This window comes from Chiroxiphia lanceolata, chromosome 5 (assembly GCF_009829145.1).
Source record: "Chiroxiphia lanceolata isolate bChiLan1 chromosome 5, bChiLan1.pri, whole genome shotgun sequence".
Classification (NCBI taxonomy): domain Eukaryota; kingdom Metazoa; phylum Chordata; class Aves; order Passeriformes; family Pipridae; genus Chiroxiphia; species Chiroxiphia lanceolata.
In genome coordinates this window covers 40,721,839-40,746,019 of record NC_045641.1, presented here as the reverse complement: position 1 = coordinate 40,746,019, position 24,181 = coordinate 40,721,839, and the positions used below count along the sequence as shown (strand labels likewise).

General features: G+C 36.0%; 1 protein-coding gene across 17 annotated transcripts in view; it reads left to right on the top strand.

The window, feature by feature from the left end:
- Positions 1 to 24,181, top strand: part of PPFIA2 (PTPRF interacting protein alpha 2) — a 327,520-nt gene that overhangs the window by 300,592 nt on the left and 2,747 nt on the right. For 11 of the 17 annotated variants that reach the window (XM_032689687.1, XM_032689682.1, XM_032689684.1 and 8 more), the window contains 11 exons: positions 901 to 909; positions 7,753 to 7,834; positions 11,391 to 11,591; positions 13,660 to 13,722; positions 15,115 to 15,144; positions 16,362 to 16,537; positions 17,374 to 17,471; positions 19,247 to 19,422; positions 19,517 to 19,585; positions 20,508 to 20,667; positions 22,276 to 22,365. In XM_032689687.1, coding sequence (XP_032545578.1) covers positions 901 to 909; positions 7,753 to 7,834; positions 11,391 to 11,591; positions 13,660 to 13,722; positions 15,115 to 15,144; positions 16,362 to 16,537; positions 17,374 to 17,471; positions 19,247 to 19,422; positions 19,517 to 19,585; positions 20,508 to 20,667; positions 22,276 to 22,334 — 1,123 coding nt within the window. In that variant the 3' untranslated portion in view covers positions 22,335 to 22,365. The remainder of the gene's footprint in view (positions 1 to 900; positions 910 to 7,752; positions 7,835 to 11,390; positions 11,592 to 13,659; positions 13,723 to 15,114; positions 15,145 to 16,361; positions 16,538 to 17,373; positions 17,472 to 19,246; positions 19,423 to 19,516; positions 19,586 to 20,507; positions 20,668 to 22,275; positions 22,366 to 24,181) is intronic. The other 6 variants (XM_032689683.1, XM_032689699.1, XM_032689700.1 and 3 more) reach the window with 1 other exon arrangement.

The window sequence follows — 24,181 nt, the reverse complement described above, 5'->3', positions numbered from 1 at the left end:
TTTTCACCCCAAGTTTTTTACTGCTGTATCTACCAAGTGTTTTTATATCTCTGTAAATCAGTTGTTAATAGAAATACAATATTTTGAGATATCTGGATTTCATTAAGGCATATAATTTTCTTTTTATGATGGCAATTAAAGGATGCTGAAGAAATTTTATTATCAATGATGGCATCCTAGTTTCTCCTACATATACTATACCCATTATATTGGCAATAATAGGTTACCTAGAGGGTAAATCATTCATACCAATGTTGCTACTGACCTAGTGTTAATATGACTGCCAAAATTAAAATACTGCCTGGCATAAATAGTGATTGCAAATGTTAGTCACCGATGTACATCAAATCTGCATATAAAAAAACCAAACAGACTAACAAAAAACCAACCAAATCTAGGTCGTTTATGATTTATGAGATATTTTGCTGAAATATTATTAAAGTGCACATAGAAAAGTAAACCTTGGTTTGCAGTCCACTCAGTTTTATTGTGTCTCTGTAATTTGCTTAAATCCACAGGTTTGGGATTTTCAAGATTTTTGAGGTTACACAAAAATCCCTATGAAATTATCAAATCAAAGCAAAGAGCTTTAACTTGAAAATCTACTCCACATTCACTGTTTTTACAGTTCTTTGGCATGAATATGTATTGTAGATGGAAGATGTGCTTTGCTAATAAATAGCCAGCATAAGTTTAATGAAAATCTCATTTTGACAGATACATCTGTTCTTCACAAGAACACTTCAGTTCTTTAAAGCATTTAAAGACCAGTTAGAAAGATTTCTATAGTTATAATGGTGGTATTATTTTATCTATCATATTATTTTTTTATGGACTACTATATGTTCATTAACATTTATGTGCTTTTTTTCCATTCATCTCTCTTCATCTCATGAAAAGCATATCTGGGTAAGTTAAAACACCATGGTTGCTGGACATATCAATCTTCAGCACCATGTTTATTTTCTATGTTTTATTCTTATTTATTTTTGTTTTTCTGTGAACTTTATGTAACAAATCCATGTAGAAAATTGACCTAAATGAAAACTTTCAAAGCATTCAAAATAATAGTAAACCTTGAAAGCATACACAAATTTAGGTCAGGACTTGCTCCTGAATTGCTTAACAGAATAGATTAACTAATTGGAGATAACTTCTGTCGTTTTTTATAAACAAATACGTTTTAGAAGGTCTATTTTTTTTTAAATAAACAAATATTGGGAGATCTAAAGCTCAGGATCACAAAAACATTTGAAAGTTTAAGTCAGTGGAAAAATCGTGAGAGTGAAGGCCTAGTTTACAAATGCTGTTAATGCATAAATTCTTTTTAATTAAATCACAGAAGTCTCACAGAGTACACAATTTCTTTTTTTTTCTGTTTGAGCCCTCATCTGTTTCAATAAAAACATATATGCAAAAATGTTTTATTTGTGCATATAATTTTACTATTTGCTTTTTCATCAGTTCATTTTTTTGTTTGTTTTCAGTTTTGTAGTTGTTAACCTGATGTCAAGTTTAAAATCTTCATTTCCTTTGATCTCTTGTACAAATGCTATTTCATCTTGAATAAGAATTTGGAACTTAGGGAGAAAATTTCATCTGTTCAAAGCTACAGCTTTCTAAAGGTATAAGGGTACAAAACCTAAAGAGAACAGGGCTCACCCTGTTTATTTAGAATACGTGATTATGAAATGGCTTTATAAAAGTAGATTTGATAACATTGATCAAACTGGGAACACCAAGGGTCTCTCATGTTGTACAATACATACAAGATTGCAAGACTATGTATTATGCAAGTCTATTTATTTTATGGGGAGGGGTTGCTTGGGGTTTTTTTAATAGTATCTTTCTGCAGCTCTAATTTTTTAGGGTCTGTCTTAAGCATTCTTGAATGTGCTTCACCTAGTTTAAGATACATATCTTCAGGAAAAGAAAGTTGCCTTTTAGCTTGCTTACTGTTCAAATGTACACCTATAATTACACCATTGTTAATCCGTGTTATCTGGAATACTGTGAAATTTATAATTCCTTATTTTATAGATTTAAAAACTTCTGTTTATTAATTGCATCTTGATTTCTGTATTTCAGTCATTTTTTTCCAAGACCTCCTTAAAATTGAATACAAAATATGTCATTAAAAATGGAAATTGAATTTTGACCATTGTTTTCAGTCTGAATATTATATCAGGTATCAAAAAGGAGAAAAAGATGAGGATTTCAAACTATTTAAAAACCAGATCACTTAAGTGTCAAAGTTGAAACAAGACCTGACCCAGGTTTTAATTAGTGCAGTCTTTAAGTCAGTTGGATCACTTCAGATTAAATGAAATCAGCATTGTGGGGCAACATGAAGTCTTGAGACTCTCCCTACTCCCCCACTCCTACTTCCCACTTTAAATTCATTTATAATATTGCTTAAAATACATAGATAAAGTGTAACTTGATATTTTTCTGTTAGATATTTAAAATCATTATTAATTTATACAAATTCAACTACCTTATTTTTTAATACAATGTCCTAAGCTACAGGATTCTAGCCTGTCTTAAGTATTTAGTGAACAATAATAGAAAGGATAAAATCCAAATCCAGCTTAATTAATTAGAAATCCTCTCTTCTGATTTTTGCAATCTTTGAATGTATGTTAGATTTCAAGTGGCAGATGTGTTTAATCTTAACTTGAAATCATAGGATTACTCAGACAAATACAACCTGTGTGGTCTATTGTCTCTGTCTATTTCTCTTTTAGAAACCAATGATGTATAATATTTTGTTATAAACTAAACATTTAGTGTCAGTGATAATAATAAACATAGTAATGTCAGTTAATAATAAGAAGAATCATCAGAAGACCTGCGAGGTAAAAACTTCAGTCTGTTTTCTTTTTGAGCAAATGTCCACGAGCAAAGACCATTTTGCAATCTAAATTGTCCATTAGCCAAATTTTTAAATAAATTCTGCTTGTTTTTTACAAACGTGATTTGGCTCTTTACTTCACCATGCCGCCTTTTAAATTTATCTCACATTTATTATTACATTTTAACTAAGACATTATATAATGTGTGCTTGAGGACTTCTCACATGAGCCCTACTAGAACTATCCGAGTAAATCCTGTTTTTTGCAGGACTATGAAGATCTGTGTTCAAACATTGTTCAAGTATCATCAAGACAGCGTGTGGACTTTGTGTATTGCAAAGAGTGTTTGCATTATGTGTATTAGAAATTTCTTGTTTACTTGATAGGGGAGCCTCATCTTCATGAAGAAAATTGAGTGTCACTGAATGACACGCTCTAAGTCAAGATATCACTAACTTCTTACACGAATTCTATTTAAAGAATATCAATATCTTTAATAAAGTTCATTGAGTTTTATGCAATTAATTGATGACAGCTGCTGATACAGACCTAGAATTTTTCTGCAAGGGAAGGATATATATGAAATGGAAGATTTGCAGGATAATAGCGCAGTTTAATTCTAATCATTTCCTTCTTCCTATTGCTCCTCCTGTACTTCTCCTGTCCAAAGGGATATTGAAGTCCCCATTTTATGAGACAGTTTTGCTCTCAGATTTGTAGGTTGATCTGGGAAATTGTGCCTGGCTCTTAGATGAAAGGTGCTAAAGAAAATGGCCGAGTGTAGCAGTGTCTTCAAGAAGTAATTTTGGAGAGGATTAAACATCAGAAGTCAATGCTAGGAAGGTAACCCTGCTTCTTCAACACACCACAGCACAACTTGACATTATGTGATTTTTATTCTGCTGTCTTTGATAAAAGTGTGAAAACAACCCACTTTATGAGGCACTCTCTAAAACACACAAATACAATTATTTCTCAAATTTTGGATTAATGTTGAACAGTTGATTTTCATGAAATTTCCTGACTTTGCAAGACCAGGATCAGGGTAATGATATATTTTAAATAACAAATTCCAGTTACTCCTATAATGTCTCCAGGAAGGGGATTTTATTCTTGAGCAGTAATAACATTATCTTTAAAAATACGGCTTTATTTTGGAATTCACTCCAGTGGTAGTAAGTGGTTTGAAGCCTTATCTTCAAAATAGTAGGATTTCTAGTAATACCTAACTAATGTTAATTTTTCCTTATCAGCTTGTTTTCATATGTTGCCAAAAAAAATAAACGATCATGGAAATAATTGCATTTTAATTCCCAACTCCTTATCAATGCAATGTGGACACATTATATATAACATGTAGTACTCTTCTGACAAAGTCTGAGGAGGAGAAAATCCCCATGTTCCCCTGCAAAGCATCTTCTAAATTAGACAAGCTGTATAATGCTTCTTGTGACCCCCAAACCCTATCTTTGTAATGAAGGGAAGAGAGAGTGTTGAGCTTTAGTCTATTTGTCTCTTCTTCCCTGTGATCAGTTATATGTTTCTGATTTCAGGAAGCCAGTGACTATCCCATAACGACAACAGTAGATAACATTCTGTCCATTCTGAAGTACTTGGTTTATATTCCAAAATAGGCAGATCACTTGATTCATTTTTCTGGTGATTTGCACTATTGATCAAAACAATACATATTTTTTCCTACATGATACTTTTAACTTATTGGAAGAATGGAGGTTTTTTCTATAGTACTAGTTCATATTAAAAAAAACCAAGACCTCACAACTGGAGTTTTCATTGACTTCTAATTAAAGAATGTGTCTCTTAGTTAAAAGATAGAAAGTCTTTTAAGGATTTTGTTTTGGCTTATAAATTGAAGATTCAGGTTTTACAGATCTCCTAGTCTGTATTAAGAAGTCGCCAAAGACTAATGTTCAAAAAGTAAAATATAATTTAAATAAACTTTAATATTAAAGTGGGGTTTAAAAGAAACATCTGAGGAAGGAAGTATAAGTTTTGGAGCATAAAATTCTTTTTAAGGGAACAAAATATTATAAAAATCCATTTAGGATTCCTCCATATCAATAAGTGAGGCACTGGCCTTATGATGGCTGTATTTCTTGTGCATGTCCAAGTACAGGATTTTTAACTTTTCACTAAAAAGTATTTTCAACCCAAAACGATTTCCTTCCACATGCCAAGAGCATTTCAATTATGTTTATCAAACAGTAGGCTTTGACTATAGCATATATATAGGGCATCTTACTTCTGGCCCTACTTTCTTCAGCCAGTCAATAAGCACAACTATATTTTCCTTTAGCTCTGTGAGCCAGACTGCCTTCAAAGTAGCAGAGGTGCTTCCCTGCACTTGGAAGAGTGTATTGGTTTGAGTATCGCTGGAATAATTCTAAGCCTCCACAACAAGCCTCAGGCTGGCTCAAATGTTGCAAAATCACAGAAGACTCCCCAGAAATATGTGCTTTGCAATTCCAGTATAAAGTAATCAAGTTTTTCATGGTATCTGAGACCTTAAAGTGCCAATACCTCTGATGGCATCTCAGTTCCTGAGGCCACACAGAGGTTTGACAGCAAATCAAAGAAAGAGGCCAAAACTTCCTCCCTATCTCCTTGTCGACCAGGTGCTGCTGCTCTCCTGCTTAAAGCAGGAGACAACACAAGCAAGGAAGGTCAGTGACCCTCAAAGCCATTATCTTCTTTACTTAGCACATTAGCCAGCCCTGCTCTTTCAGCTGGGATAAATGAAGAGAATAGCCCATATAAAGAAAAATCTGGGATCAGGTTCCTCCAAGGATGGTGTCTCCATGGGACACCAGCAGGGGCTGCTCCCTGGGCTTGCACTGGCTCCGGGGAAGGAGCGCATTGCACAGGGTTTTGTGGAGTGTATGCTCTGCCATGGGATACTGAGAGTGACCAGGTGAGGCAGGGGCATTCCTGAAAGTTTGTCTCTCCCCAAGGATGGCCATGCAAGCTCACAGAGTGGGTAGCAGCAGGAGTTGTGCAGCCTTGTGGTATCTGAGGGAGGTACAGCACTGCTGCAGCACCCTGAAGAACCAACTCTGAGAGAAGGCTGCAACCCAGATACCTCATCCACAGGTAGCTGGGTTGTGGTCAAGTCTGGCCATGCCTTAATTCTCTCCTGCTCTCCTATGCAGGCAGGTGAATATGTTTCTATTGGCCTTCATTACTTGTCTCCTTGGGAATATGAGGTTTCTGAACCTCCATCAGCTGCTGAAGTTAACATGGTGTTTCTGTACCCAGAGAGCAACTTCTCATTTTACTGAGGGTTATGCTTTCAAAGAAATCAAGGATAGTTCTAGAGTGTCTTGGGGTATCTGAATTACAAAGGGTAAGTTATACTGTAAAGGATGTGTGGGAGGAGAGGCTAGATCAACTTCAGTAACACTACCAAATATTTGTAACATTACATATTACTAAAGCAGAAACACAGAAAGTAAAGTAGCTTTCCTGCTATTAATATTCAGACAGAGATTTAAACCTGTATACAAAATTGCTTGTTTGAGTTTCATTTTCTGCTAAAGCCAAATTTTCTCAGTCTGGCCCCTTAGTGGTGCAAAAATTCCCAAAAGACTACTTCTTGTAAGTAACATCACTCCATTGCTTTTATCTGCTGTGATTTTGTAGTACATATATTTGAAAGGCTGCTAAGGCAGTGAAGAATTGCCAAGGGATAACTGAACCACAAAGACTGTAGTAATAAAGGAGAACAGCAAAATTGAAGCTATAATTCCAAGATTTTCTTGTTATGTGGGAATGTAAGCAGATTTTAATACTACATTAGCATAGTCACTGTCTAATTTGTTTTTCACTACAGCTTGTTACTGAGAGCATTCTTTTGTGTTTCACTCAGTAGGAGGCAGCTGAAAACATGTTGTTAAATACCAGAAAAAAAAGTTTTGAAGGACTATTTTTTCTATGCCATCACCACAGTGGATTCTCTACTCCTTTTCCAGGATTAAAAATGTCTGGTGAAATAGTTGAATGTTTTTAATATAGAGCATTTTCCTGATAGTCTGGCTGAATAGTCTGTACATAACTATACCAGATATTTAATACTGCCGTATTAAAAGTATATTTTAAGCTTTGAGAATGATGTTTTATGTACACACTGATTGTAGTCCAGAAAAACTGCAGATGTGGAAGTTGGATTGGTAGCTGATCAACTCAATAGAAATATATCTATGTATATGTATAAAATCGAAAAACTATATCAATTCTATAACTATAAAAATATATACATCAGTAAACCATGTAGATTTCTTTTATATGTAATCAATAGTTAAAAAATCCAAACATGGAACTATTAAAGATACAACCAACTCTTACATAGCCACAGATGGCGTATTTCAGGTGCAGAATAGTTGTACTCCAGAGGCCCTAGCATTGTGCATAGCTTGTCTGGCTGGTTCAGTGTTTCAAACACAGACATCTCTCAGATTCATCTGCATTACATTCGTGCTTATTTCAGGTCTAGAAGTTGCCAATTCTGGGCCTTTCCAGAGCTAAGTTAGACTCAGGAGGAATCCCTCAGTTTTCTCTTCACTAATGTCTTTTTTTATATGGGTGATCATTTAATATAGAGTATATCAATTCTTTATTGCTTTGGCTAAGAAGAAAGAAACCTCACCTTTTGTATGTTAAGTGTTTAAAAGGATGTTGGGGAAAAAAAAGGAAGATATGGGAATGGATTAAGGAGTGCATTCAGCAGGGGAAGGAGCTGTATTGTTCACTGGTGTGTTCTGTGCTTTTTTATGCCTGTCATTATGCTTCACTGTTGTTACTCTTAACAAAAAGGCACAGTTTCATCTATATGTCCCTACACATACCTCCACATATTTAACATTTTTTGATCTATTTTTAGACATGAACTTCTGGAAGAAGCTCGGAGAAAAGGTTTGCCTTTTGCACAGTGGGATGGACCAACAGTGGTTGCGTGGCTGGAGGTAAGTGTTGGCCACAACTTGGAAATGTGAGTCATGTTTGTAGACTACTTCTGTATGCTGGTCCTTATAAATTTTAAAAGAGACTGTTACAGTCTCCTCCTTACCCATGGTGTGTATCAGAGACTACAGCTGAAAAAAGTAGGACAGGATTCCACAGTGGTATGAGGACAGGAAATGTACTTGAACCTGAAATTTTAGGGGGACTAAATGGATAGTTTTTGGAACCCATCCAGAAAAAACATTCAGCAGAACTGTCATCAATTTTGACAAAAATCAATGAATGTTTTAGATGAAGGAACTATTCAAAAATATACTTACACAGATGTTGAGGGGAGGAGAAGGCAGAAAGTAAGAAAGTTCTTATACAAATATACAGTCACTTCTACGTGGCAAGGTTGCAACACTTCAGTGGTGATACAAGCTCTTTCTTGGCTCAAGGAACAAGTGTCTATTCCTTGCTATATCAAGCATTTCTACACATTCCTGCCTTTTCTCCTCTCCGCTGCAGGTATCATCCACTGATCATCAGATAGATTTTGTAGAGTTTTTCCCTTCAGTTGAAAAAAAAAAATCCCTCTTCAAAGCTTTAACAGGAATATGTTAGTGAATAAATGAAAGATGAGAAATGAAAGCAGCTAATGTCTTCAAAATTTCTGCTTCACACTGAAAGGTACCTAACAAAAAAGATGAAATGAAAACTGCAGAAAGCCAGTTCAAGCATTTGCATAGTTTTGGAAAATAGGATGATATCTTTCTTCCCAAAAAATATCTCTGTTAATGTGGAACAATACTTAATTTGGCTGCTACTTGACTTTTTCATAGGACTTTGGGAGCTCTGTAACCAGATTTGTATCAGAAATATTCAGTATTACAGTAAAAGCTGATTTGCTGCAAAAGTGAACATAGAAAAGTCTATACATGTCTACATACCAAGAAAGATCTGCCCTTGGTGTCATTCAGGGCAATTCACAATTTGAATTAGTTTTTGGCAAGTTAAATCCTCATAATTTTTGCCTTGGTTTGTAGCTGAAAAATAAGATATGCCTCCCACTGTCTCAGAGAGGGGCTGTAAAGAGAAATCGAGGGGAATTTCTTGGGAAATATGATGCCAGTGGCACAGGAGAACACATGAGGAAGTTTATGTTGCAGTGTTCAATGGAGATTGAATACTGATGATAAAAAGATAGGAGGACAGAAGTATTGTGTTTATTCAATGAGCATCAGTGTATTCAGTCAGCAGATGGACGCTGTGCATTTCATATTCTCCTGAGGAAAAATTTAATATGTGACACTTTGACTAAAGAATGAAATAAATATTAAAGAAGACAAAGGCTCAAATTTAAGAAGTATATGTGATCACAGTTGTGAAATTTTCAAACTTTTCAGGGCTTAACTTTTCAGCCTTAGTATTTCTTCTGGTTACTTATATGTAGCACAAATATAGTTTAGATATATTTTAAGAATTTGGGGCTTTCTTAATTAATTCAGAAAAAGTATATCAATCTTGATATCTGAGTTCTCTGTCTAGAACAATTACTGTGTCCTCTTTTTAGAGTTAACGTAACATTATTTTCTGATGGAGACAGCTATTTGCTGAAGAATTTACTTATTTTGTTGAAGAACTAATTTACCTGATGAGCAGCAAACATTTGAATCTGTTTCTGCAGGGTGAATAACTCCCAGTATTTATGCTTTTCTGCTTTTCAACTGCATATGTGAAAAAAAATTAATGTCATAATAAATTAGATTATGAAATACATTTTAAAGCTATGCATAGTTTTCTCATGGCCCTTTGTTTAAGTGCAGATGGTTGTTATCTACATAATTTTTGTTTTCTTTTTTTTTTGCTTTCATGAAACTTTATATTTAGTTACAGTTTTTTGGAATTAGATCATGTTTTTAAGGTTCAGACTATCATTGGATGGAGGGTAGTGGCTAATCCCATCAGTGGGAAGGACTTTTTGAAACACAATGCACTCATTTCTCAAACTCTTTGATGCATCAGTACTCAGCACAGAAAAGCTTGACTGAGCTCTTTTGGAATATGACAGTCAAGTCTGCTTTCTAGGTGACATAAAAGTGAGCCAACAGCGGTTTTTTAAGGAAATATTTCCCATATGAGGTATGACTTCTTAATAACCACTCAATGATTCCCTGTACTGTGTCAAATGAAATGAAAACCCTTTCAATTTGTCACTACTTTCCAGATTTGTTAGTGAATTTACTGGTAGCATATTTTCACTCATTTCCTCGACCTCGTGTCCTCTTTTAGTAAGATATTATTAAGATTAAAAAAAAACAAATAATGAAATCAGCTAATTCTGATGGCCTGTTTGAGATGCACCTAGCTAGATCTTTGTTTTCTGTTGTATTATCCCTAAAATATCAGTGATTATGGCATTCATTGCTTATGGTTTTCTCACAGGATTTGCTAAGTATAATGTACTTCATACTGTGATAAAAACTTCTCACATGTACATATCCCTGATATGGAATTATCTCCTTTGGGAAAAAAGAGCTGTAGATACTGACAGCCATATTAATGGGTTATTGCAAAATGAGAAAGCTGAGAAAATCAAGAATAATTCATACTCAGTAGGTCCCAGGAAAGACTGCTAAGAGCAGAGCGTACCTCTTACAAGGAAAGACTAAAGTGGTGAAGCTTGGGGCTGTTGCTAATCTGGGCTAATAAGTTTAATATAAGGAGAGGAAAAGCATGCAAGTACATATCTGCTAAATCCACAGGTGATGTAGCTGAGTTCACACTTTGCTGCAACTTCTTACACCTATTTCTAGCTAGGATGTGACACCGTACCAGACTGTACGCAGATTTACTCTAAGCTCTGTCCCTGCTAGGTTGGTTGTCTGAACTTTGCTTGGTTTATTTCTAGTAAGAAAATAAAAGCTGAGAAGTGTACAACTGTGCCCCATGGGGATTTATATGGAAAAAAAATCATTTTTTGTGCAACAGTGAAAAAATTACTTAATTCCTCTTAGATTATTTTCTGTATATAATAAGATTATCAAATGGGCAGTAACACTGACTTGTGCCACTACTTGCTCATTAAAAGCCTGGGAAAGGAGTAGCCCAGGGGATGCAGGCACACAGCTCTAAAGCTACTTCAAAGCATGCCTTGCTTTAAAGTTCTGGTTACAGTAAAAGCAACAAAATGAATTCACATGAAGCCATGGCAATTTCAAAGGTTCTGAAGCAATTTTATTTTATTAAAGACTGTCATGTTCATGCTTATTTGTGTGTGTTACCATGCTTATTCAGAGTGATAGGTGTCCTGATGATTAATTTAATTATTTAATATTGGTCATTAATTAATTGATTAATAGTGGTTACAGCACCAAGCCTGACAGAGTTTAAGAAGTGTTTGGACAACACTCTCAGGCACATGATGTGATTCTTGGGGCTGTTCTGTGCAGAGCTAGGAGCTGGACTCGATGGTTCTAATAGAACAGAATATCCAGCTTGGGATATTCTATGGCTGTCACTGCATTTGAGAAATGAAGCAGTGCTTTGGATGAAGCGTGTCCTTTCTCTCGGCAGCTGTGGCTAGGTATGCCAGCCTGGTATGTTGCTGCCTGCCGTGCCAACGTGAAGAGTGGAGCTATTATGTCTGCTTTGTCGGATACTGAGATTCAAAGAGAAATTGGAATCAGCAATCCTCTTCATCGCTTAAAACTCCGATTAGCAATCCAGGAGATGGTATCACTGACAAGTCCATCAGCACCTCCAACATCCAGAACAGTGAGTCCTGTTCAGTTAAGTTTTTCTTCCCCAATTCATACTGCAGGAGTCTGCAGAAAAACTTCTGTAATACCAGAGTGGCTCTATGGTAACACATGCTTCACAATCAATGGGAACGATCTAATAGAGGCTCAGAACGGCCTGTTCATCCCTTGATTGATTGTTGATTGCTGATGATTTTCCTTTATCAGATATTCTTATTTTTTTTAAGTCATGCTTTTGATTATCCCTGATGTTATTTAAATTATCAGTACTGAGCATCTTGTTTGTAATTTTGCCTGTATTTTTACCTTTCTCTTCCTTCAAGTCATCTGTACCAGCCTAATCAGATTGTGTTTCTCTTTTTTTGTTTGTTTGTTTCTCTTTTTTTATTTTTTTTGGGGGGGTGGAGGGTAGGCAGGAGTTTGGAGAGGTTGTGTAGGAACATGGCTCTTTTGAATCTTGCTCCTATTCCCCTTTTATGCTCCCTTTCCAATGTTATCTAATCTGAGTCAGCTGGCTTTAGGCTCTTCATGCTTTTAAGAGAAGCAGTGATTGGAGGTGTGAAGGGAGCCATCTGGAAGGTAGAAGTGGAGTGTGTGCATTCAGTGAGCAAGGGAGAGAGAGAGTGGTAGCAGACAGGAGGGAAGCAAATAAAGAGGAAACAGATACAAGGCAGAAAGAAAAGGGGAATATATCAAAAAGAGCAAGGAAAGAGGATAGGGGAGAGTAAGAATCAATATGCTATAGACTAAAAAGCACCTTTTAGTTGAAAATGAAGAAAAACAGGCCAAATGGATGAGGAAAACAAAAAGAAGCAAGATAACAAAAGAGGAGTTTCATGCTGGGATATGGTGATGATGATGGCTATGAAAGAAGCAATGGAGTTGGAAAAAAAAAAGAGGCTTGATCGGGTGGAAAACACAGCATAGAAGTGAGGGACATAGACTTCTACTCCTGTAGTGTAGCTCAGATTTCTACTACAAAGATAATAATAATAATATTTATACTTTGTAATATCATGTCTTCATGAAATTCCTGGAGAACCATTTGGTGGAAATTAGAATTCAGATACCTTAGAGAGGTACCAGATCCACATAAGCAACTGGGCAACAGGGCTCTAATGTTGCTGTTGATTGGCCTTTTATCTTCATATTGCTAGTGTTCTTTAAATATTGTACTTCCACATCTGATACTTTCTCCCCTGAGAACAGTTTTATGTGTCATAACCATGGTAATACTATGAATCATAATGGATTTTACTTAAGTAAGGCAGAATAGACTCAATAATGTTGAATTACTACACAAAATTAATTTCGATTTTAAAAGTATAAAAGTATTTACACTTATGAAGTGAGAGAACATTACATTCAAGCTAAAACTATTAGGAATGCTTTTGCCTTGTTCTTTTTCATTCTCCCTGAGCAACTGTGAGCACAAAGCTGTCCTGCCCTGGAATGTACATTTCTGAGTCACAACTCTTTCTGCCTCCCCTCTTTCTCAGCAAAGGAGTTAATTTACCTCAGCTCTCCAGAAAAGATAGCAGACACCCGCACCCCTCCCTGCCTCATCTCATCGTCCTTGTAATAATCTGATGGAAAACAACAGGATGAGGAAAAATAGTTTTACAAGTAAATTCTCTTGACATTTTTATTTACATAAACATGGCGAAAATAATAATTATTTAGATTATAATATGAGCATGTGATGTGTGCAGAATATTTGGGCTGGAAAATCTTTGGGAACTGAAGCTTACCTCCAGACAGAGCTGTGAGCTAAAAGTTGTATTTGCCAGTTGTTTATGAAATGTAGCTTTAATTATTATTCTTTCCTTTGTGGCGGTGCTCTGTCGGATTTCATCCATCAGTTCTAGTTGAGATACTCCATCACATCTGTTCAGAATCCACTAATGGAAGATACAAAACAAGTTGTCTAAAGTTGTCTCTAGTTGCAGCTTGGTAGAGGCAAGAACATGGTTGTGCTGATGGTGATGCTATGCGCTGTTAACTTACAGTGGTGCTGCCTTTCTTCTTTACCACTGCTTACCTAATGTGGATCCCACCTGCCTTCCTGCGGGCCTTGTCCATAGCCCTCAGGCAATGTTTGGGTGACCCATGAAGAAATGGAAAATCTTGCTGCTCCAGCTAAAACGGTTAGTCTTTCCATTTCCATTTAAAATGGGTTTAGTGCCCAGAAAAGAATTGGGCTGTATCTGCTTTAACACAAATGCTGTATCTTCTGTAGGATGCTTCCCAAGCATGCTATTAGAAAGTCACAGGGAGTAATGAAGTTGAATTTAAAGAACAGTTACATAACCTGTCAGCAAAAGAATTTACAAACTGTATCGCCATCACAAAAATTGTGTGACCCTAAAACCAGTATTGGAGTTTTAGAGTACATAATACTTTCAGTGCCAGTGTGAAACACCATTTAATGAAATGAAATTGTCACGGTTATGAGTGCAACATTTCCACTGTACTCTACTCCATAATGGCTCTTCTAAATATAGTTTTATATATGCTGACACAGAAAGAAATAAGAAAGGCTTGAGAATGGTGCATTACACAACTTCATGTTTTCATTAGTGCTGTGTCTTGCTTTTTAATTTTGGGTGCATGGAGAGTGTAATTTACTGATTGATTTTTGTCAAACCTCTCTCTAAATACTAAAATAGTTCTTTTTTTTTTTTTTTCACTTGGAACATATGTTATTTTAGGTTTGGGGTTTTGGCATTACATCATAATAATTCTATAAAGGTGCTTATAAAACATGATACAATCCTACAATGAGATCTCTGAAAAAACAATCTTCAATTTGGAAAACTTTATAGTCAGACCAGTCCATAAATAGTGGGAGAGGTACTGGAGCTAAATTTTGGTGCAGTAAAGACTTATCTGTTAGAAGTTTATGTGTGCTATAGTATTTAAAGTTTTATCATCAACATTAATGAAGCCAATTCTCATCCATAATTATTTATTTTTTTTTAAAACTGAGTTAATTTCCAGTTTTATTATTGTTGGTAAAGATAAATGCAAATATAACAACACTGAACTGACTACTGAAGAAGTAGACTTGATCCTGTTTAACTGGCCAGCCAGAAAAATACAGTTTTGCCATAAAAAAAGTATAAAAAGATCTTTTACAATACATTCTCAAGAAGACAGCTTTTTGTTGTGAATATTTTAAAATCTAATTAGAAACAAAAAGTGACATCTCTAATGCCCAATTTATAAGTAAGTGGTTGTGTTTTGATTATGAAACTGTGAATTGTTTAAATAATGCTTTAAAATTTCACTGAGATATGATGATTTTATACCGTGAAAATTCAGCTAGATTTGCCCTAGTAAGATTTTATGGGTTTGGTCTTGTAATTTTTCAAGTAGTTTAGCCCAGGATGTTGCCACTGATTGGAGTTATTTTATCAGGTCATTTTATGTATATTTTTTCATTTTTATTAACATACATCTGAAAACCACATATTTTTATAACTAATTTTTGTTGTCTTTTTACCTGCTTTACTAATTGGTTCCTGCTCATACCACAGAAAGAGTCTGAAGAAGGCAGTTGGGCTCAGGTATGACCTTTCACGTGATTTTTTTTAACTGAAAGTTAATAATAATATAATTGATTACATCGATATACATATAGTACTGTATTGTGACAGGATCTCAACGGGTGAATTACGACACATATTTTAGAGTTCTTCTAATACAAAGAATATATTCTCTGGGCAGGTTTGTTAGACAAAGCAGAACGAGGTACATATGCTGTGAATAATTTTCATTAAAAAATTACTACATTCCAGAGACATATTCTATCTCCCACTTAAAACTAGTAGAAGTCTTTGAGAATAGGATAATAAAATATGTCAAGAGTTTGAGAGCTAACTTTTCTAAAATTACTCTGAATTTTTTTTAGAACAATTGTATAAATCACACCCAAGTATCAGTCTACAAATAGTCTTGTATAATTTAGTTACACTACCAATTAGATAAATTTTTAAAACTTCTTTCTTTCTAATATATACCGATTTTTACACAAGCTTGCATCTTAATAGTGCAACTTGTGTAAAAACAGATCAATATGCATGTTTTTTCATAGCTCTCTTCCTCACCCTATTGAACTTTCAGCTGAACAATGAAGCCTGAATACTAGCTTCTAGGAGGAAGCTGGTTTGCTCCTATCTCAATTAATTTATTGAGCTCTACATATGATGCACTTAGGTTTAAGCTATTCACAGCTGAAAAAGTCTCATTAAAATGTAAGCTTGAGTGCCAAACAACTGAAATTAACTTTTACTCTCAAAAGGGCTACAAGTGTGTAACCACAAAGTTTCATTAGATAGTATTTACAAAATCCTATTTCCCACTAAACAGTGACACAAACCTCAGTTGATTCCCTGGACCCATGTTTGTATTAACCAGATTCACTGTAGGATTTGCCTGGCATGAATATTCTAGAAGGTCAGTTGAAAGCAAGTAAGATTATGAAACATACACATTTTGATTGTGTAACAAGTTTGCTTGCATTTAAAACTCAAAACTGAAATTTACAAGGTTAGAAAACAAAACACAATGGGTAAAACTGCTATCAGTAACAAATATCTCACAGTGGCTCCCTCTTCCAATATTAAATGTTAAAACAGAATTTATATTTTTTAGATAGAATTTCTCTAAGCTAGGAAGTCTCACAAGAAATGAGCAGAGCAGACATATTCTGTCTTTAATCCGTGGTGCAACCTTGATCAAACTCAAGAATTTATTCCTTCTCTCTATTTTCTTTTCTCTGTAGACCCTGGCTTATGGTGACATGAACCACGAATGGATAGGTAACGAATGGCTCCCCAGTCTGGGTTTACCTCAGTACCGAAGTTACTTTATGGAATGCCTGGTAGATGCGAGGATGTTAGATCACCTGACAAAGAAAGATCTGCGTGTGCACCTAAAAATGGTGGATAGTTTTCATCGGTAGGTTGGCATAATGACTACACCTATAAAAATGCTTATGTGTCTGCTGTAGTGCTCAGGGTGCACAAAATAAAAACACTTCCTGTTCTCTGGTGCAGAAAACCACGCAAAAAAGTGAGGGCTGACTGTCCAAAATCTGAATTGAGAGAGATTTGTTTATTAATAGCAACCGCATTGCAGTTATGCCTCTTAAAACCAAGATACTGGTACAGACAAATTTCATAATGAGCAGGGAACCATTAATATATCAATAAACCCTTAACAATACAGAAATAGTAACAATTTAAGTGGTTTAAAGTATCAGAAAACGTTAGACTGAGATTCAAAGCGCTGAGATCTCATAATAATGCAAAGCTATTTTGTGTAGCACATAAAAGCTGTTAGCAGTACAAGCAAATTGACAGTTTGCTTGGTTTACCTAGGGATATGCCAGGAAGCTAAACCAGAAATATGGCAAAAAAGGCATTTAGACTTTAAGGTGAATGATGTTTATGTGATAAGAAGTGGATTTCTTTTTACTAAACTGTCTGATTTGTAATTTTTTTTGAGGTCTGGTTTGACAAAACAAGGGCTGACCTTTTCTGAATACAACTTTTAATGCTTTGGATTTCTTACACTACAACATTTATTCAAACATACTCATTTTGGTTTTGTCCATTTCATTCCTGAAATCTGTGAAATTTTTTTAATCCTTTTGCTCTCTCCTCTGTTCTCAGGATTTGCTACATGAGCACCATGAAACACCTCATGTGAAGTTCAGGAAACACATCCTATATATGTTCCTACCTTCAAAATTATCTTTATTAACTCTGTAAATTTTTCTCTTTAAATAACAGAACAAGCTTGCAATATGGAATCATGTGTTTAAAGAGGTTGAATTACGATAGAAAAGAACTGGAAAAGCGAAGAGAAATGAGTCAGCATGAAATAAAAGGTGATAGTTCCTGGGAATGAATACTGGGAATGTTTCTTCTCTTAAAACTTGACACTGGTAACCCCTTGTCATGCCATTTTAGCAAAGCATTTAACGTGCTTTAAGCGTTAAGTCCATCTGGCTTCAGAACACATCCTAGCTTCTTAAATTAGGCACAGTTAAATACTTTGCTAAATTGGGGCTGCAGTTCCTAATGGCTGTTTGATACATACATTTTGCTAAACTGGTTTTGGGGACAGATTTTATCTGAGCCTCTTCCAGGGTCAGAAGTGGAAGACCAAACAGCCTGCAGCTCAGTGGGATGTGCTGGGGACAATGCTGGAAAACGGGAGTACTCAGGACCCTCTCACTGTGCTCTGGCTTTTGAAAACTTTTGCCTTTGATTTGTTACATTAGAACGTATCATAGCAAATGTTGCTTGGAGGGTTGACCACTGAGGCAGTTGATTTGGTATATAAGAATAGTTCCTAACAAAACTGGCCTTATTAGAAGATTTGACATCTGATTCTAAAGATTTTTTTCTGTGTAAAGCTCTCTAGAGCAGTTACAGGCTCACTTCATGGTTCCTTTAATATATAACAATTAGGGTGGTTGGCTTTTTTCATCTATCAGAAATGAATCCTCTGATTCCTTTGAGCATTTCTAGCTCTAGTGACTACAGCAGTCAGCACTTCTCAAACACAATGTTGATTAGAAGAGCTAAAAAAAAATGGAATTAGAAGGGGGAATGGCTACAGTGACAGTGTGCATGTGCTCAAGACAGACGATGGCATGCACAAATGCAAAGACTTTGCCTTGGATGCGCAGGCATCAGGGCCAGTCAGTCTGAGCGTGTCTAGCTTTAGACTGACATAGGAGAATTGTGTATTGGTCTCAAATTCTGGTGTGGCTTCAGTGCTAGTCACTGCTAGGACAAGGGTAATAATCCATAGCCGCCTTCACCCTGTTGGTCAGTTATTCATGGTCCCAGGAGAGATTTGGTCTCTGCCTGCCCCCATGCTTCAGTTGATCCTGACCCCAAAGTCTGGGATGCTCTTGGCCAAGTGATGGAGAATGCTGGCTTCCAGAACAGCTACATTAGCTGGACCTCTAAGGGTTCAGGAAAAAGCCTCATCAGTTAGTAACAGAAAACTCAGCATTATGTTTCCTAGTCACAACTATAAAGATAAGTAAATTTTTTTTTAATCTTACAAGCAGGGCAGGCTGTTTTTTAGAATAGCCTCAAAAATGGTTTTCTAGCTCATTTTTTGCCTCAGCTTTATAATTGGCATGGACTTTAACAACTCTACCAGCTTTCTGAACTAAACATAGTTTTAGCCTCTAAAATTGTGAACTCATCATTTGCTTTACGGCATGTTATAAAATGGTAGGTGCTGACACAACTCTCAAAATGTTTAATACAAAACTCTCCAGCAAAGCCCTGAGAAATGGATATTCCTCCTGTGCCCTTGCACTGTTGAACTGTAAAAACTTGGCTAAGGATTGAAAAGGGTATATATAGGAAGAGGAAGGAATTGCATTCTGGAGATGCCCTCTGGAAGTATATTTCTCTTTTGGAAACATTATTTGGAATAAACATTTAACTTGAAGATAGCTAAAATCCCACAGTTTTTGAATAGGAGATATTAAAGCTGAATGAATGGTTTGCTAGAATTCCTCTTTTAAGAAATAAAGCAGTATGACATCCACAGTGCATGCACAACTGCATGCATGCACCTGTACAATTTGGAAGTTATCAGGTATCAGGAGACTGATCCAGTGTTATGTCCTTACAGATGTGCTGGTATGGAGCAACGATCGAGTCATACGCTGGATACAAGCCATTGGCCTCCGAGAATATGCAAATAATATCCTAGAAAGTGGTGTACATGGTTCACTTATAGCACTGGATGAAAATTTTGACTACAGCAGTTTAGCTTTATTATTACAGATTCCAACACAAAACACCCAGGCAAGTTTGCTTATGCTACTTATTGTTAATCTGTACCCACTACTGCCTTTTATTCATCTTCAACCATTTTAATTGTTTACTTTGGTATCTCTAGGCACGGCAGATCCTTGAGAGAGAATACAACAACCTTTTAGCACTAGGAACTGAAAGACGACTTGAGGAAGTAATTAATTTTAAGTATTTATAAAATATCACAGTGAAACATTAAATTGAATGCATGAAGACATGTTAATTCTCACATTGTTAAAAAAGAGTTAGTTAAAGCTTTAAGAAAAAATTAGGCATGCCCATCAAGGGCCAGTGTGGCTACATATTTATATCACCTTTGATGCTAAATGTGGCACTGCACTCTTACCTTAAGATGAATATTTTCCAGAGAGGAAACATGCAGAACATGCAGAATGGAAGTCCTACTGGCCAGGGCAAGTGAAAGAAAATGTGTGTGGGTTGGATGCCTGTGCAATCTATTCTTTAGGCTACTTACATCCTTTATTTAAAAATAAAGAAGAAAGAAGGAAAATAGATTTTCTGTTTGTTTATTTTTCGTTTTTCAAAGTTAATATTAATCAAGTGCGTTTTGGGGCAGTTATCTGGGATCAAGAATCTCAAATCCAATGATGGAAATTATTCATATTAATGTAAGAGTCCAGTGCAAAAGTGTTCAAGTCTTGGACTTTTGCATATGAGAAACAAAACTTTTAAAGACTTGCTGAAAATGTGAGATGCGTATGAATTCTGTGCATGCATGAGTGTTTAATCCTTTATTAGCACTTTATGTAAGCCTGCTAATGCAGTAACAAACCACTGCACCGTCACTGTATAAGAAAGTTCTACTTTAGCTGATACTAAACCCCTCAACTGTATCAAGCCAGCGATTTAAGAAGAGCTTCCCACCCCAACATTTAATATTCTAAAACATTTACTTTTGCAAGTGTGTCTCGAACACATTACAGTAACTGGATGCAGTGCAACAGAGCAGGGTAGTTATTGTCGAATACATTTAACAGCGGGAGAGGTAGAACACAGCAGGATAATTAATCAAAACATTTCATTTTGCTTTATCAAATACAACTCTGTGTTGACAGAGCGATGACAAGAACTTCAGACGCGGCCCCTCCTGGCGACGACAGTTTCCTCCGCGCGAGGTTCATGGGATCAGCATGATGCCGGGCGCTTCGGAAACGCTGCCAGCTGGGTTCAGACTAACCACAACATCAGGGCAGTCACGGAAGATGCCAACTGATGGTATGCAGTCACTTCTGCACTTCCTGTTGAAAAGCAAGAGGCTTATCCTAGCACGCTAAATTGACTTTTAATGCATGCCTGTCTTGCACCAAAAAATCTGTGTTCATTTAACTGGGATGAACAGAGTCTGGGAGAGTTGAATTAGGGAATAGAAAAGCACTGAATTGGCATACTATTGATTTTTTCAGGTTTGCTTCAGCCTGTCAGTGTTTATTTAAAATATATTAAAAAAAAGGCCATCTCACCATCCTATGTCTGCAAAGGAAACATTTGGAAAGACAAGGATTAATTTACTAACTTTCAACTAAGACTGCATATAATATTTAAGCAAATTTTTCAGCTTATTGGCCTCTCAGCAGGTGCGGTGTATTTTAGAGAATGAACTTAGAATGGGCTATCATCTCTATTTTCCTATCTGACTTTCAAATTAGGTACCTTAGCCTTGACCATCACATAATTGAAGTTGCTAGCAGATAATTACCATCAGACGGGTAGTTAGCAAATACTGAATTTCTGGCATTAATTGAGTTCCTGTATAGCCATCTTAATTTTCTCTGGAAACCTTTCAATTTCCAAAAGATGCACTAAATCAGCAATGATTGGGAAAGTAACAAGCATACATAATGCAACAAAGAAACATAATTAAAAAATAAGTAAAATTTAAAAATCATTGTAAGAGAGCAAGGAGAAGGGACAAATCCCATCACAGCTATTCCTTCAGATATATGGAAGATAAAGCCAAATATGCCTGCTTGAAGTTCTGAGAAGCATCAGTACAAAGATTGGCCCATTTAAAATACTGCCATTTATTTCATCATGAGAGGATTTAGGTCTATGGATAGACTTGTCTCAAAGTAATTTAATGCACCACTTGTAGTGATTACATTCTGTAACTCTTGAATGAACTTGGTATGACAGTATTGCCACCTAAATTCCATTAAAGCCATCTAAATTCCATTAAAGTTTCTCACCTTTTAAAAAAATACTTTATAGTTGCAGTTACAGAACAAATAATTTACTGATTGCATCACTGAATTCCATTTGTTCCTAGCTTTCATGACATTTCCACGGCCCACATTACTGTAGCAGCTAAGAATCTTACAGACATTCATAGATTTCATCTTCTAGCCATGGTATGATGTAGAAGATGATATTCCCATTTTACAGAAGGGGAACTAAGGCACAAGGGAGATTTAGTGATTTACTTGTTCCAGACAGTTTATTCTTGAGCTGGGTACTGAACTTAGTAGATTTAAAGGTAAGTAATTTTGAAGACTACATCTTCATCCAGGATTTGGCATCCTATCTCGAAGCACTAAGAATGCAATAGTATTTAAACAGCATGATAGGTAAGAGCATTAGGACTTATAACAAAATAAAGACAAAAATTGAGTTTTAAACTGTACTCACTTAATACAGATTCCAGTAGCACATCAGACTTGAAGAAACGCTGAGTTCCGAACTAGACTGCGCCCAGATCATGTCATAGAAAGCCACAGACCGATTTAATAGCCACCCTTCCAGAGGGAAACAGATTGATTTATTTTCCTCATGATCTTAAAGAGGTTCTGGTTTGTTTCTTTTTTTTCTTTTTTTTGCAATTTCCAGTTGCTTCATCACGACTACAGAGGTTAGACAGCTCAACAGTTCGTACATACTCATGCTGACAAGACCTAGCAAAGAAGCCAGCACTGAATTGTGAGTATTTATAAGGGGTCATCACGAAAGCTATTTGTAACTGTACATTACACCCCACATTATCCAAGCAAGAGCCAGCATGGAGCAGAGGACATAACTGCAGACTCACCAGGGTGGTCATTTCCTCATGACAACAGTCTTAAGCTCAGTCTAGGTGATGCTACCAACCATAACATTTTGGGGAGATGGCAGTGGGCACAGGGAATGAATTTACTCTATGAGAACTCCAAAAGAGTTCTACCATGAGCTGGGGTGGGGGACAACACTAGTAAAGCAGAAGATATTTACTTTTTTTTTTTAATTAAAGCTATGGCTCAATTTAGAACAACAGGTAGCTGCATAAAGCTAGAACAAAACCTTCCTCACACAGAAAATTTTGTAAAGTTACCTATTGCAGAGATTCTTGCAGTTCTCAAATAATTCAGAATTGACAAAGAAAGGATATTCTAAGCTGGATCCAACTCTGAATCAAATTTAGTACTGGAATTTATGTTGCATTTTTTACCATTTATCTTTTAAATATGGCTATGAATATCACAGATTAACTGTTCCAAAGTTCTGTGGAAATATAGTTTTCTACTTCATCACGAGTTTTGCAAAAATCCTAACATGATGAGCGTTTCCATCAATTTGGCACCATTTCATGCTAGTATTTTCTCAGTAAAACAGTTTTCCTTTAAGTTACTTAAGGATTTGTAAGGGAGCTGGAAAGAATATTTGGATAGCACCAAAACCTCATCAGGCATCAAACATGCTTCAATAGCTGTTGCATATTGTAGGCAAGACATGCCAGGGTCTGCAAGAAAGTAGGGGGGGTTTTTGTTTGTTTGTTTGTTTTTTTATATTCCAAGCCTGGGACAGGATTGGGGCCATCAAGATCTTACTAACTCTGCATAAGTTCAAGAAGTGCTTAGGAATAGTAAATGTTAATAGTGGGAACAGTAGATTGCTCAGGATCCTACTGATGACAGGAGCCTTAGTTCACAGATGTTCTGGAGACTGCAAGAGTATAAAGCCTTAATCTTAAAAAGGGGAACTTTCCATGCCACCACTGAAAAAATAATCACCAGGGGTGGGGTTTTTAGTTTCTTGGGGTTTTTTTAAAGGTAAGTTAAGCAGCTGGTCCTACAAAGATGATGATGAAGCACATAAATTACAGAAATCTTTTTCTGTGTACGTACATATAGATTAGAGTGTGGTGGCAGCAGAGGTGCATACAGTTTCTTCCATGTGCTTCAGAATTGTGTGCTGAAAGCAATAAGGTATGACCAAGAAATTAAGTTCAAACACCAAGCTATATTAGGCCAACAGTAATGAGCCAGGCACATGAGGTGAGGTTTGAAGAGTGCAACAAAGGCAGAAACTGAAATTTGATATGCTAGCAAAAATTAAGATTATCCAAACTGTTTATTCCCACTATATTAAAAATCATCTAAAAAGTAGCAAAAGAAAACCAGAAGTAAAGTAACAGACTTTTCTGGCACTATTATATCAAACTTCAAAATTTAAAGAAATTGCTTGCATCTCAAAGATGAATGCATAAACAAGAACTGCTCATGTGGGGGATGTGAGCTTAAAGGACAACAGAGGAGTTTTCAGAATTTTGTGATCATAGTTCCTGGGTAACAGTTTCTTCATGGAAGGAACTGATTGATACTTGGACAAAAGGAAATATTATTCATTACAACATGCTTCTTGAAATTTTCCAGATCCAGCTTAGACTGAGACCAGACTTGTAACAACTTGCACCATCAGCAGCTGTGTTACTCTGGTGACTAACATATCTGCATGCACAGAACCAGGAACTGATTCTAAC